This window comes from Alligator sinensis, unplaced genomic scaffold (assembly GCF_000455745.1).
Source record: "Alligator sinensis unplaced genomic scaffold, ASM45574v1 scaffold566_1, whole genome shotgun sequence".
NCBI lineage: Eukaryota > Metazoa > Chordata > Crocodylia > Alligatoridae > Alligator > Alligator sinensis.
The window spans coordinates 246,656-262,258 of record NW_005842017.1 but is presented as its reverse complement, the minus strand read 5'-3'; the positions used below and the strand labels follow the sequence as shown (position 1 = coordinate 262,258).

Sequence of the window (15,603 nt, the reverse complement as noted above, 5' to 3'; positions counted from 1 at the left end):
CACCTCTGCTTGCGCTGCGCGCAGCCTGGCCCAGCCCCCACTGGGAAGAGCCTGGTGTGGACCTCAGCCCCAGCCTGCAGCAGCAGGAGCCGCACCCCACCCCCACATCCTGCCCTGGCTGTGCAGCACCTGCCTCTGCCCTAGCCGCAGCCCCAATCCCTCCTTCACCATCAGCAGGGGGCCAGATCAAGACCCCACTCACCCCAGTCTCTGCTCTTGTCTGTGCCCTGCTCCCTCCCTCATTGCCGGGGCCTTGATCTGCCCCCCTACCCCCTCTGGCCCTTTCTCCTCCCCCCACAGACTTACCTGTTGCTGATTGTAAAAGAATGCATTTACCTCGCATATAATGAATTTTGAGTATAAAAAGGGTTATTGCATAGAAGTGAATTCGCATATACAGAACCTGCATAAAGTGTGGGAAACTTGTATTTTAACTTGGCATGTTCCTGCGCCAAACTCCACACATGCCTAGAAATGGCAGCACATTACTTCAGCCAGGCTTGGTAGGTTGCTTTAGTAGGCCTTTTTTGGCACTGTTATCTAATAGCTGATTGAATCAGCTTTAGCTAAAAGCACCAAGAAGCCCTGCTGAAGTTCCCGATCTTTACAGATACTGTAGAGCTGGGTTGAAGTAATGTGCTGCTGCTTTCCGGTAAAGCACAGGTTTTGTTTTAATGTCTGCAAGCAGCGTGCATGGCATCTTAGGTGACATAGCAAAGACTGAGTCTTCCAGGTGGACTACCTACTAATCATTAGAGGTGCTTCCAATAGATCAGGATTGAGGTATATTAATAAGCTAGTGTAGAGAAGCCTCTGCTGGCAACACACAATACTGTATCTACTCTGTGGTTAATATGAGGCTTTTAATCTCAAGTGCTCTCGCTAAGGTACGGCACTGAGCAAAGCAGAACTGATTTCAGCCATATGTAGCCTCCCCCCCACAAGGCAATCCTTGATAAAGGAAGTCTGTGATTACACCCTCCTGCTTGTCATATCCTGCATTTTGGTATGAAATAATGACTAGGAAGGCAAGAACTGAATCCTCACTGAAATAAGCAAACATATATCTTTATGCAAGTTGTATAGTTTTCTCTGTATGTTTTTCTGATGCAAATTGACTCTGGTATTGCCTGCTATTTTTCAGGCATCTGCAGTTATGGCTAGGAAGAAGGCAAAAGGATTTAATAAAGATATAGTAACATTTTGGCATAAGAAGAAAACAGGTAAGTCTCTTTCCTGTGTTTCCTTGTATAAATGTTGTACATAGTTATGTTTATTTCAGTGGAATGGCATGCAGGGGATGTGGTGCAGTCCCATGACCTGTGGCTCCATCCCATGACCTGCCCTGGCCCCAGAGCCCCATTTAATGCCAGGTCTTAGTTTGGTCTTAGAATTCATCATGCACTGTGGTTCTGTTTCTTTCTCTCATTGTGCCTTATATCACATATGAGGTCATTGCTATGTTATGTGTATGATCTGTACAGTTTGTAAGACAATAGAAGAAGGTAGTTTAGGTCTTTTAGGCATGACTTTTAACGGACTTCTCCTTAGACAGTGGTCTGGCTTGAAAATATATTTCCCATTTTCACTTTTCCTTTGGAACCGAACTTTCAAGTTGACATTAAAGTATGCAGGCAGAAACAGATTATCACTTGGCTATATGGTGCAAATGAACATGTATACCAGAGTAGTGGAGGCCAACCTTTTTGGAAGGCATGCCATGCCATAAATTAGCATGAGACTCTCTGCAGGCAGCTCTCTGATATCTTTTCCCCTGCCCTGTCTGCCATGTGCCACACAAAGGCTGCCTGTGCCACTTGTGACATATATGTCCCTTGTACTAGAGTGTGCAGATAATTTATTTTAGATTTGTTGGTCAGACTGAGACAGGTCAATTCAGAATGAAAATGTTACGGATTTTTTGGTAAATCAAAACATTTCATTGAAGCTGAATGAAATACTTCCTTTGACCCGAAATAGAACATTTTGGTTCTAAGCACTTTACTGCTTCCAGATAAAATCTTAGGATTTTAGAAATGAAGGACTAGATTTATTTGGGACCTACCCATCATTCAAAAAACACAGAAAGAAAAAGAGTGTAGTTGGTGGTTCACCACTTCTGTCTGGTGGTCCAATGATTAGAAGACTTCCATGTGACAGTGGGAGGCTTAGGTACAAATCCTCTGTGCCTGATTTAGCCTGGAGACTTGAACTAGATCTCCCACTACTCAGACAAATGTCTGCAGCACTGGCCTATCGGGTATCTATTGAGAGTCTTAATCTACCCTGTTGAAGCTGTTTGACTTTATATAAATCATTCAATATATAATAATAATATTAAACTCAATTATCCAAATGCCTTAGAGATGCCCAGAAAATATCGACTTCCAGATAAATGGAATATTCTCACATTTTTGATGGATATCCTCATATTTCTGAAATCCAACATTCAGATGAATCTAATCAAGCTTTGTTTCCTCACAATCTGCTAAATAAATACAAGTGTTGCTAAATAAATATTTTTTTTCATTTCACATTTAATTACATAATAGTATGGAATATAGTGTTTAATCTGAAACAGAACAGTCAGCTTTATAGCTTTAAACTGTGGAATTATACTGCTGCATGATATAGCTTCTAATGCAAAATAGTTTGTAAGCACTAAACAAATGCAAGTGGCCAGGGAAGAAAATTAAAAGAAATTGGAACACATTCTTTGTCCAGAAGTAAAGCTTTTAAAATGCTGATTGTAAAATTTGACACAGATCTGACCTCACTTGGCATGTCATTTAGGTCCTGCTAAGAGAGAATTTTCACCCAAGGAAAAAGCAGATGAAGGTGAAGGAAGACAAAGCAATGAAGAACAGAGCTATGAACATTCCCCTCTTCGCAAATCTTTAATAAGATCCTCTGCCGGTAGCAGCCTGCCAAGTAAAAGGTATGTTCATTTGACTAGGATTCTGGCCAATACTTGTTCTGGGAAGAATGCCTATTATCCTCATGCGTATGAAGTAGCCATAATAATTTTGTATCTAATAATCAGAAAAATGTTGTTATTGTTTGTGTGCTCTTTTGTTCATTTTAGCTGGAATTTTTCTCTCTCAGGAGTCTCCTGGCCTTGTTCAAATTTGAAGTTTATGACAGGTTGGAAAGATAATTTACTGCACAGTTGTGGAAAGAAATCTGACTTATTGCATGACTTAGTAAGGATTATTGTGGGTGATAGCTTTTACTGAATCAACTGTATAGTTGAGAGGATTATAGGCAAGCTTTCAGGTACGAAGTACCCTTCCTCAGGTTTCTGAGAAGAAAGCAGACATAGTATGAGCTGTATAGCAGCTAGAACACAGACCTGTGTAAAACTCCAGTGTAAATGACAACAGGATATAAGAGACATTACTAGGTAGCTAACAGACAGGAGAAATGCACTAGAGGGGATAACCCAAAAAGTGGAAGAGCAAGACCATTAAGCAGATCCTTATCACCTATGGAGTACAGAGAGATTATTGGGGGATTGGGTAGATTATAATAGGTCATTAAATCAATGTCTTTTAAGTCCTTGGTTCTTAATATCTAGTAAACTAATCATTTTTTCCCCCCTAAGCCCTTCTCTTGAAGGTGTTCTGTAAATTTCCCTTGAGCACCAGGTCTAAAAAGGAGTGTGTTTTCTAGATAGTAAGCTAATTTATTTAGGTTCATCAACACATGAATAATTTTATTCCATATTAAAAAATGCCTAGTGGTTTAGCATGGTCCATTTTAGAAGTTGATAGATTAAGCTAAATTGCAAAAAAAGGAGATTCTTACCATGGACTAGAAATGTCCTTTAAGAAGCTGTTGCAGATGAGCAATTTCACTTACTTTCCTACTTCACTTGCAAGTGTCAAAATAATGTTGTTTGTGTATACAAGTCCTTATTCTTAATATGACTGTTAAATTGTATACTAAGTTTTTTACAGTGGTACCTGTTGTTTGGCTATGAGACTGTAGAGGCAGTGCTCTTCCTTTTTTTTCCCCTTTTAATGGACTTAGTTGTTCCCATTACATTTCAAATAATTATAATCTTTGTTCTTGGTTTTCTGAAACGATCAGATTTTGAACTGAAATTTGCTTACTTATTGTCTTTGCAGAGGTGAATCTGTTTTGCTCTTGTTGTGTGGCTAATTATTGTGATGGCTCATTTTGCTTCAGATATATTGTAACCAGCCACATTTTAAAACTTGAAGCTTGCCCTGCAAATGCATCTCTGTTGGTACATACTATCATAAACTTTTATAAAAGTCGCTTGTTAGGTAGTCAGTTTTTATAAAATATTTTAAGTAGTGGGTCTTTTATATTCTCTTAATATATTTTATTGGTTTGGATGATAGTGCACACGTGTAAATGGGACTAAATTGCATTTTTGAGTAGTATTCAATTTGTGAAGAATCATCTAATCTAAGTTGAATAGGCGTCAAATGATGCAATGAGCCGAGTAGTCTAGTACTTCAGTATTACTTCCAAAAATGTTGGCCATGATGAGAATAAGGCACAGACCTCTTTACTATGCATAATAAACAGAAAAATATATTCAGTGTAAGTACAAATTACAATAAGTTGAAGATGTGAAATAGATTTAGTAGTAATGCAAGTTGACATAACACAATCTAGGGGATTCAGACATGTAACTTTCATTAAAATCAATTAATTTAGTGTTAATAGAAGTTGTATTTAATTAAATCCTCAAGATTGCTCTGAAAATGTCAACTGCAGTGTGCAATTGTAATACCACTTTTGTTGACAACATGACATCAAATTATAGTTTTAAACAATAGAAACTGAGATGTACCACAGAACAGAAAGGCAGGCAAATTAGTATCCTTTTTGTCTTTTACTCTGTAATACATGTACAATAGTATGTCATTCATAAAATCATTTATTTCTAGTTCTCCATCTAAGAAATCTGCTTTTATAAAGTCACTGCAATTTGAAGCAGACCCATTTGATTCTGGGTCTGAAGGACAGAGCTCTGAGAGTTTGGGAACATCAGCGTCTTCTCTCAGTAACTTAATAGGATCAGTAGCAGAGACTTCTGAAGAAAAATATCGCCTTCTGGACCAACGGGATAAAATCATGCGGCAAGGTAACACTTCTAATTACACATGCATAGATGAGGGTGATCAACTCTAATTTCAGTTGCTTCAGATTAGGAAGGATACTTCTGCATAAGGGAAGAGAATATTTTGGTCCTGAGAGGTATGAACAACTACCAGTCAGCTCTATATGATGTTAATTCTGAAGCCTGAGAATGACTGCTTGTTCCACAGTCCATCATTGTATCAGAAATATCCAACTGCTCCAGCATTTTAGATAGTGTGCCTCAACCCATTTCTCCACCTATCTGACCTCACCTCTTTTAGGTTAAGAAACTCTTACGTTTTTATTATAGGTTTTAGGGCTGTCAACTAATCCCGGTTAATGCATGCGATTAACGTGTTAATCATTGTTTACATTAATTTATTTAATGTGTTAATCATGCACATGGTTTTGGAGCTTGCTCCTGGGCTCTGCTCCACTGCTGTCACTGCTGCCTCCGGGCCGCCCTGCGGGGCAGTGTTAGCAGCGCAGAGGCCCACAGGGCAGCCCAGGCACAGGCTGTGGGTGGCTGCAGTAGGTAGTGGAGGGGCGTGCACAGACACGTAGCTGCAGCCTGTAGGTGGCCAGGAACACAGCTCGGCAGCATGTGGAGCAGCACCTAGCAGGCAAGTCTGAAAGGGAAAGGGTGTGTAGGGGGGCAGGCTTAGGCCCCCACATTCAAGGGAGGGAGTAGGTCTTGGGTGAATGGGGCTCCAGGGCCAAGACAGGTCATGGGATGGAGCCACAGGTCATGGGGCTGCGCCACATCCCCTGACCGCTTAGCAGTGGGAGGCACAGCATGGCGTTGCAGGGCTCCCAGGGCAACAGCAGCAGACTGCAGAGCCCCAGCCCATAGCAGCAGCCCACCTCTGCCCTGTGCACAGATCTGGGGAGCATGTGCATGGGTGTGCACACAACGCCAGTAGTGGCTTGAGCCCCTGAAAGAGCTGCCTACAGCTCCATCCCATGACCTGCCCTGGCCTCAGAGCCCCATTCACCCTTGCTCCTGCCTCTGCCCCTGTTCCTCCCTCACTGTGGGGGCTTCTATGCCCTTCCCCCACCCCTTCCTTTCCCACATCCCTTCCCCCACCCACACACTTACCTGCTGTGCTGTCACTGTGTCTGCCCCTCATTCCCAAGCCACAGCCCCTCCAGCCTTGCTGCTGCCCCTCACTCCTGACCCACAGTACCCCACATCCTGCCAGGGTATGCGGGAACCCCTCTCCCTGGGCTCCAAACCCCCCACGCACCCCCACAACCCCCAACACTTTCACAAATTCCCCCCCACACACACACCCCACGTCCACCCTCCAACAATGCAAAAGTACCTGCATAATTTTGCAAAACTTTAAGTTTTTCTGTGCATAATTTTGAGTATTTAGCTGTGTGATTAAAATTGTGATTAATTGCGACTAATTTTTTTAATTGTGCAACAAATTGCAATCACATTTTTTAATCGTTTGACAGCCCTAGTAGGTACCCATCTGCGTGCACTGCCTTACCAGGCTATGTACATTTCTAGATACAGTATTGTTGAAGCTGAGAAATTCACATTCAAGCAAAAAACATTGGGACTCCAGAGTTACCTTTGTAGACTGTAAGTTTCTTAGGAAAATGATTGCGTTGTATCTGAATAATAATGTGTGGGGGTGTTGGTTTGCACCAAAAAACATAGCATACCTGAAGGTACACTGTAATTTAATTAGATTTATGTGATTTATTGTTTTTCATTTAAGTCGTGTACAGTAGCTAGTGTGGAAACAAAAGGACAGAATGCCTGCTAGTTGTTTTATTTTAATACTTCTTTAGCCCGAGTAAAAAGGACTGATCTAGGCAAAGCTAAAACCATTGTGGGCACATGCCCAGATATGTGTCCTGAAAAAGAACGCTACATGAGGGAGACAAGGAACCAACTCAGCATTTTGGAAGTGATTCCAGGATCTGACAAGGTACGAGGCTCCTGTAAAGATCACTGTTGTTTTCATTTAACTTGTTCGATTGTTGTCATTGTCTCATTGGTGCTGTGCTTTCTATCTCTGGTTTAATTCTGATGAAAAATTGTAGGGACCAAAGATTCAAGATCCCAGACTTTATATATAGAATCATAGAAGTAGGGTCAGAAGGGACCTTGTAGATCTTCAAGTCCAACCCCTGCCTGGGCAGGAGGAAAGCTGGGCTCAAATGACCCCAGCCAGATAGTCATCAAGCCGCTTTTTAAAGACCCCCAGGGTAGGAGCTGGGATTGCCCTACAAAGGGAATCCCATGTTTTAGAATGCAACATAAGCTTGCTAATTCTCATGCTGCTAGACCCTTTGGCTGCTTTGTGAGGGTTGGTTTGGAAGTTGGCAGTTTTCAGTTTGTGGCATAGGTTTATTCCTAGCTCTGCTACAAACTGCTTGTGTGACTTTGGGCAAGTCACTTAATCTTTCTGTCCTGCTTTTGGCCTTATTAAATGTAAATAAGCTTCTCTTCCTTACAGGAGATTTGTGATAGTAGATCTGTTATTGTTTTTAGAGTGGTCAGATAGATGCTTCCCATTGAAGATAACCAACAAAGCCGTGTGTGTGTGTGTGTGCACGCGCGTGTGTGCACGTGCACACGCGCACACACACACGGGTGCCAAACAATTAAAAATGTTTATCAGAATTAGTTGCACAATTTAAAAAAAAAAAAAGTTACAAGTACAATTTTAATTGCACATCTAAAAACTCAAAATTATCTACAGAAAAATGCAAAATAATGCAGGTACTTTGTATGGTTGGGGGAGTGGGGGGAATTTGTGAAGGTGTGGGGTGCTGTGGGTGTGTAGGGTTTGAAGCAAGGATGTAGGGTACTGTGGGGCAGCAGCAGGGCTGGGACAGGGCTGTGGGTTGGGAGCAAGGGGCAGGCATGCAGATGTAGACACCACACACAGACAGTGACGTGCTAGTAAGTCTGTGGAGGGGAAGGGGCGGGGGAGTGTGCAGATCAAGGCCCCCATGGCAAGGGAGGGAGTGGGGCAGGGGCAGCAGTCCTCTGGACTGCCACCACTGCCCCACTGTGGGGCTTGGAGGCGGCAGAGCAGAGCCCAGTCTCCAAAACCACATGTGCGATTAACATTTAAAAAAGTGAATGCATTTATCGCACACATTAACTGTGATTAATTGACAGCCCTAATATATATATAAGTATATTTACATGCAATATGCTGTATATTATATTTTGTATATGTATGTATTTATGTATTTATAATCACATAAATAAATATAAATACATGATGTGCAATATTAAAACAGACCATGAGGTCAGCATTTGCAGCTTCCCTGTCAAGTGAAAATGACAAATAATCAAAAAGGATGCTAATCTGTGTAGTGAGGGTTGTCCACAAATGCATACGATGGCAAATTCATTTTCAGCAGCCTAAACTACGCTGACATAGATGTTTGGCCATGGTTAAGTTAAAAAAGGCGGCTTCACACTGAGGATTTTAAGGTGCAGTGTTTGTTTTGTTGATTTCTGTCTTCTCCCTCTGTCAGGTAGACCATAGAGCAGCAATAAAGGAATACAGCAGGTCCTCAGCAGACCAAGAAGAGCCTTTGCCTCATGAATTGAGACCTTCAGAGGTGTTGAGTATGACCATGGACTATTTAGTGACACAAATCATGGACCAAGGAGAAGGAAATTACCGGGAGTGGTATGACTTTGTATGGAATAGGACACGTGGAATTAGAAAGGTAAGCACTGGGACTTTGCACTATTTGACTGCAAAAAATGCCAGCAAAACTTTAAAGTAAACAAAACACTGGCACTACAAGTTGAAGACTGGTAGATACAGAAATCTGCTAGAATGGCTGTATATATAAAGCATGAAATGTTTAAGTGGAATTGAAGATGATTTGCTGTTTGGCTGTGTTTTGAAATACTGTTAAAGGTTTTCTTTGTTACTCTGGCCAGGATATAACCCAGCAGCATCTTTGTGACCCTCTTACTGTATCTTTGATTGAGAAATGCACTCGCTTTCACATCCATTGTGCACACCATCTGTGTGAGGAGCCTATGTCCTCCTTTGATGCCAAGATCAACAATGAGAATCTGACTAAATGCCTGCAGAGCCTGAAGGAGATGTATCAGGACCTGGGTAACAAGGGGCTTTACTGCAAGAGTGAAGCAGAGTTCAGAGGGTACAATGTCCTGCTGACTCTCAACAAGGGGGATATTCTCAGGTGAATTGTCAACTTTCTGCACCTTTTGACCTGGTCGTTCATATAACACTTATACAGTATAGACTTAATGGCTGCTGCTGCTGATCTAAAAAAACAGTCTGCTGTTTAGAACCAGAACTATTCTCCTTGGCCCCACTGCACTTCTTCAATCTAATAATATTCGTTTTTTAGGTTGTTTTTTTTCCATTGAGACAGATGGAATGACAGATGGTAAAGTTTCCATCTTTGGTGGAAACAGTTTTTGACGCAACTGTGTGAACAGAGTAGCATCATACTAAATTATACTTGATGTCTGTATTGTCAGTGAAAAATACAAATTTTTAAAAAGTAAGCTTAGAACTTTGGAATGTGAGAGAATGCAGCAAAAATGGCAGAGAACCTAAATTATGAACCCTGCAATTTTTCCCCCTCCTGTTTGCTTCTGATTAACATACACTGTAAATTGTGCAAAGATAAGATCAGGCACATGCCTTTTTAAAGCAACAGCGTGGAATGAGAGAGAGGAGTTGGCATACAAGATTTGGGGTTTTATTACTCTGAGGATACTTGATAAAAGTGTAGGCTGTGAAAAGCATGTCACTTCACCCAAAGAGAGTTGGGTTTGTTTTTTTTCAGAAAGCGCATAACTAACACTATTATGATGACACTAGTAAACCTATTTGTGTAAGAATAAAAAAGATATGGATATTACTCTTAATTAAACTTGCATACAGGAGACTCTCACCATTTGTGGGGGATATGTTCTGGAGATCCCTCTGAATGCTGAAATCCATGAATACTGACGGGACTCCCCATCAGACCCCACAGCTGCCCCCTGTTCCCCCCCACAATTGTTTGCGGGGCTCCCCTGCAGCGCCTGTGAACTGACTTTTTCCCCTCGCTGTGCCACACACTCTGACCACCACCGCGGCTCCCTCTGGGGGAGAAGATGCTGCCAGTGCCGCTGGCTTGCTCTCCACCCGCCTCCTGGCTCTGCCCTCCCCTACTCTGTGCAGCGCCAGAGTCAGGAACTCAGTGCAGTGCCCTGACCTACCCTGAGCGCAGCTGTGCTGTTGGTGCAGCACATCGCTAATATTCGAATCTGCGAATCCCAAGTTCATGAATATTGAGGGTTTCCTGTATTTTAGTTTCAGTAATGTTACTGTTTTCTGAAAGCTTCTATTTTCAAAGAGTTTTGTACAAGTTGCTTTTGAGCTGTGATCATTAATTTTGAGGTAAAGAATTCCTTTATTTTTCTTGTCTTAACAGAGAAGTACAGCAATTTCATCCTTCTGTTCGGAACTCACCTGAAGTTAGGTTTGCAGTTCAAGCCTTTGCCGCATTAAATAGCAACAACTTTGTAAGGTTTTTCAAACTGGTACGAGCAGCTTCATATCTGAATGCCTGTCTCTTACATTGTTACTTTAATCAGGTAAGAAGCACAAGTTAATATTTTCTAAAATGGTATCTAATAATGTAATGCTAGGGTTTTTGTTTTAAAAAACACCAAACCTAGTGAACATTTCTTAAATGTTATTATTTGTGTAAACTGTATCAAATCAGCAAAGGAAATAACCAAAAAACCATTCTTCCACATTAAAAAAATTGTTTATCAAGTGTAGAAACCCTTTTTATTCTGTGTGCATAACAAAGCAAGTTTTATATTTTTATAGCCCATAAGGTATAGAAACTTGTTTTTCAGAGTGGACTGTGTAATTCTAGGAAAAGGGAGTTGAGACTTGCTTCATGAAATATCCACAAGTCGCTGTTGGAAATCCAGTACCTGAAAAATACAAATGAAAGCACTCAAAATATACCAGCCTTGATTTACTGTCCAAGAGGAGTGAAAGCTAAAAAAGGAAACAGTAAAAGGTTAAAAGAGAATTTAAACCACCATTTCTATTTTATTAATTAGGTGGTGTTAACGTAGAATTGTTTTTCAGAATTCAGATTTTCATGTTGATGTTGTTCCTTTAACTTCCAGGGTTGAAGAACAGCTGTGTCCAACACATTTTACAAACTTAACATTTATTCGTCTTTTTTCCCCTCTCAGATTCGCAGAGAGGCACTTAAGTCTCTCAACTTTGCCTACACTGTGAGCCCTCAACGATCTACTGTCTTTCCTCTGGATAGCGTGGTTCGTATGCTTCTGTTCAAAGATTGCCAAGAAGCTACACACTTCATAAATGATTATAGCCTGAATGTGTCTGATGGGTGAGCAATGCAAACTCTATTTTTCTTAGTGCCTAAAGACTCTGGGTGCTGTACAAACCTACCCCCAAAAACTTAAAGTTTAAAATAGAGGGAAAAATGTAAAGTGCAGTGGCTGGAAGCTGACATAAAAGCAAAGCAATAACAATATAACAGTAATGATACAGCACATAGCTTGTTTGCTCAGTTTGTTTTTATTTCTATATTTTTATCATTCTGAGGCTCAAGAGTCATGAAGTAGGATTGCATAAAGGGGCTGAGTGTGCAGAAACAAGAGAGAATGGAGATGGGAGAGAGGAGCATGGGGGGCCATCAGAAGTAGGTTTGTAGTGGCAAGTGAGAGAGATTCGAGCAAACCGACAACAGATGGGAAGTAATGCCACACTGGAAATATTGTGAATACTACGGTATTGTGCTGACATTGCTGTCATACAGAGCCTGTGATGGTCAGGGTGGGGAGATGCAGAGAGCACTGCTGGATCTCTCCTTGTAATGCCTTCTGTACACACTTCTTTTGGAGAGACCCGTCATGTAACTTTGAAACAGAGGGGATGGTAGGTCCTTATGCTCCAGAAACAGAGGAGACATGTAGCCTTGTTAAATAAATAGTGCCAAGTATTCTTGGGCTGTTTGTTACTGGCATATCAGTGACTAGCAGACTGATCATCAGGGAGGCCAACAGACTTCCTCAGGGCCAGTGCCAAAAAAAAACCTAACATCTATATGGGTGGTCAGAGACTAAAGCATTATCCCTGCCTAACACACCTTTGAGTGTCTTTAGACAGAACCCTGACTTAGTGGGGACATCTAAAGAAAACAGCAGTAAAGGTCAAATCCTGAAACAACTTGTTAGCCAAGCTTGCTGGATCAATGTGGGGAGCTGCAGCCACAACACTCCAGATTTCAGCTGTTGCCCTATCATACTTAGCATATTGTACACCTGTCTGGCAAAGATCATCACATACGCATCTTGTTGACACTCAGCTGAACGCAGTGTATCATAACTGGAACCCACTGCTCAACTCCCCTCCCCTGGCTTCCTGTCCTTGCAAATATCACTCCCCCACACATCCGTCATCTGTTGACCTGAAAGTTGGTCAAAACCATTTGTGACACACCTTACTTACCACTCTACAGTGGTCTGTTTAATCCACCCAAGACGCACCTTCCTTCACAATGCCCCTTATGGAGCAGGATCTGTTTGCAGTAGCCCTCTGGATCAAGGAATGGGAATTGCAGGAAGTCACAGACAAGTTCCTTGTGACAAACCCCACTTGTCAACCTGCTGTCTTTCAACTGCTATGGCGAGAGTGATTCCTGCTAAACAGGTTCAGATCAGACCAAGGCCCCTGCGCAGCCAACCTTCATCACTGGGGTCTCAGTGCTAATCCATCATGCATTTGTGGAGAGATACAGACAGTGCCACACATCACCAAGGAGCGTCCCCACTACAAACTAAGATCTGGATTAATAACTCTGAACTCAGTTAATGAGAAGGCTGTTGCTTGCCTTTGCAGATTTGTATTGGCTAAATAAATAATTGGGGTGTGAACCAAATTTCAAGTACAATAGGAGTTGTATCCACAAAGCTGCGTGTTAGAAAGTATCCAGCAGATAAAGGAAGTGTTAGAGTGATGATGTAGCCATGTTGGTCCAGGAATTATGTGGGAGGCAAGGATTTCTTGGGGTGATATCTTTTATTGAACCACCTGCATAGCTGGCATAACGTCAGACAAGCTTTTAAATTCAAGACAGTCATCACTTGAACATAGACAAGCTTTCAAATACAAGATAAACTATCTCAACTATGCAGTTGGTCCAGTAAAAAATCTGACCCTAAGAAATCCTTGCCTGAAGCAGATAGAGTTAACAGTAAAAAAAAAAATAGGCATAAATATGTATGAGGTTGCCAGAAAAGGGCAGTTCAACTTACACCACCTTCAAAGTGGAGAGCAGTTGTTTCAGAGCTCTTTCCATCACCACTCTGGGTCTATCCAGAAACTGAAATTGTGGCCAAGAAGAACAGTTGTGGTAACCCAGCATCTCTAACTGCACTAAACCTTGGACACTGCATCCTTGCTAGTGTTCTGTAGAATACATTGGAGAACTTATTTTAATTATCCAGTAGGATCATTGCTACCTTATAAAGAATTCCACAATAACGGACAAGATGCATAAGGAGCTGGAGGATGTGTTTCTTCCACTGAAGTTAGAGAAAACAGGGCAGACTGTCACATGGTAACCAGTGTTGGTTATAAAAGGATTACCTAAAACTCAACCGGATAAGCTGAAGGGGAGTTCCAAGTCTAAATTAAATAACTACCCAGTTCTTGTGGCAAAATTCTGCGCTACCCAGGAAACATTGTATGTTTATCATTAAAAATATACCTAAAACCAAGTTACATTGCATGGGGGATTTTTCAAAATACTTTGTGTAAATTTGAATGGTGGGTTGCTGACTCAAAACATCCCTATCCATTCTGTGACCTGGTTTTGTTGAATTAATGCTTAGTAAGTATACACAGTGGGTGTGTCTACACATGCATTTATTGCATGTAACTTACTGCACAGTAAGTGGTTTTAGGCTGGCATCTACACGTGCAGCTGTTAATGCTTTAAGGTGCTGTAACACAGCTCCCTGGGTGACCATGTTGAGCCTGCCTTGGTCAGCACCCTGGACAGCCCTGGTCCCTGGTCTGATCTCTTCCCAGTGTTCCTGCCTCTCCTTTGAGGAGAGTGGGCTGTGGCCGGATACCGTGGTGTATACTGCTGCAGATGCTGGAGCCACGGTTCCGGCAACAGAGAACACTGCCCATGCCGTGTAGTAATTTTTAGGTTACTGCACAGTAACTGTACACGTGTAGATGTACCCAGTGTGTTTTTTCTAGTTCATTGTTATAAAATGAGATGGCTGGAAATAAGAGTGCAGTAATAAAAAGCTTGAATATTTTGCATCCTTCTTTGTCCTACTGGATTTGTGCAGGTTACGAGGATCTTTGTCTGGTCTGTTTTCTTTTTCACTAGATATGTGGAACTGAATCGCTCAGCTTTCCTGGAGCCTGAAGTATTGCCCAAACCAAGGAAGTCACTGTTTATAAAGCAGAAGCTAACTGTGTCAGTTGGAGAAATTGTACATGGAGGGCCACTACCCCCAGTAGTTCACCACATACCTATATGTAGCTTCAATGGACAGAACAAATACACTGGCGGGACTACTACTGTGGAGTCAGCAGGCAGCAGTCAGAAAGCCAGTATAGATATGAAAGGTAAGAGCAACAGTTGGACCCTGCTAATGTTTTACTGTTCAAAAATGCCATGGTACAGCATTTCACAGTGGGGGTGGGGGGCGCGTTTCCTATGAAGACTTTTTCCTCAGTTTGCCTGGGTTGAAGCTAGGTGAATTTTATATAAATTCTAAAAAAGAAGAATTTTCTTCAGATATATTCATGTCCTTTTTGGTTATTTGCTTTCAAGATATAGTCAAACAAGCAAACTGTTGGGAAGGAATATTCTCTAAAACGGAAAATATATTCAGAGAAATCAAATTTTGGATTTACCGGTATAGGTATTTTCAGTGGAAACCTGATTCTAAACAGTTGGGCTCAATAAGTCAGGAAATAGAAACCATACCGTGTGCTCAGTCAAACCTTTGAACTCATCTAGAACCTTGGATCTTGAATGCTTCAACAGAGTTCTTACAGGTGATCTATAAACTAAAAATGTGTTAAGTAAATAATTAATTGCTTGCAGACAAGTTGAGAACAAAAAAGGAGACCTGATTTGTTTAATCAATGCTATCAGTTACAAAACAAATTTTGTTTATAACAAACTCTCGCTTTTAACAACGTTTTCATTATGATGATTTAGCAAATCAGCTAACTATTAGCACACACCCCCTCTTTCAATGAATTTTTCTCTTATATTCCCCTGGGGGTTTCTTATAACAGATTGTGCTGTATTTGTTCATTTCTGTTGCAATTCCTTTTTTCAGACTACTGAGTTAATGCTTTTGTTGCCTCAGACAAACAATATACAAACATATATTTATAACCTTAATAACTTAAACATACAAAACATATCAGGTATTTTGTGAAA

At 41.3% G+C, this 15,603-nt stretch overlaps 1 protein-coding gene across 2 annotated transcripts in view; it reads left to right on the top strand.

The window, feature by feature from the left end:
- The window catches only part of MCM3AP (minichromosome maintenance complex component 3 associated protein), a 46,696-nt gene that overhangs the window by 5,008 nt on the left and 26,085 nt on the right, over window positions 1-15,603 (top strand). For both annotated transcript variants that reach the window (XM_025202188.1, XM_006022051.3), the window contains 9 exons: window positions 1,145-1,223; window positions 2,794-2,938; window positions 4,926-5,122; window positions 6,925-7,064; window positions 8,632-8,829; window positions 9,050-9,318; window positions 10,567-10,729; window positions 11,351-11,511; window positions 14,533-14,774. In XM_025202188.1, coding sequence (XP_025057973.1) covers window positions 1,145-1,223; window positions 2,794-2,938; window positions 4,926-5,122; window positions 6,925-7,064; window positions 8,632-8,829; window positions 9,050-9,318; window positions 10,567-10,729; window positions 11,351-11,511; window positions 14,533-14,774 — 1,594 coding nt within the window. The remainder of the gene's footprint in view (window positions 1-1,144; window positions 1,224-2,793; window positions 2,939-4,925; window positions 5,123-6,924; window positions 7,065-8,631; window positions 8,830-9,049; window positions 9,319-10,566; window positions 10,730-11,350; window positions 11,512-14,532; window positions 14,775-15,603) is intronic.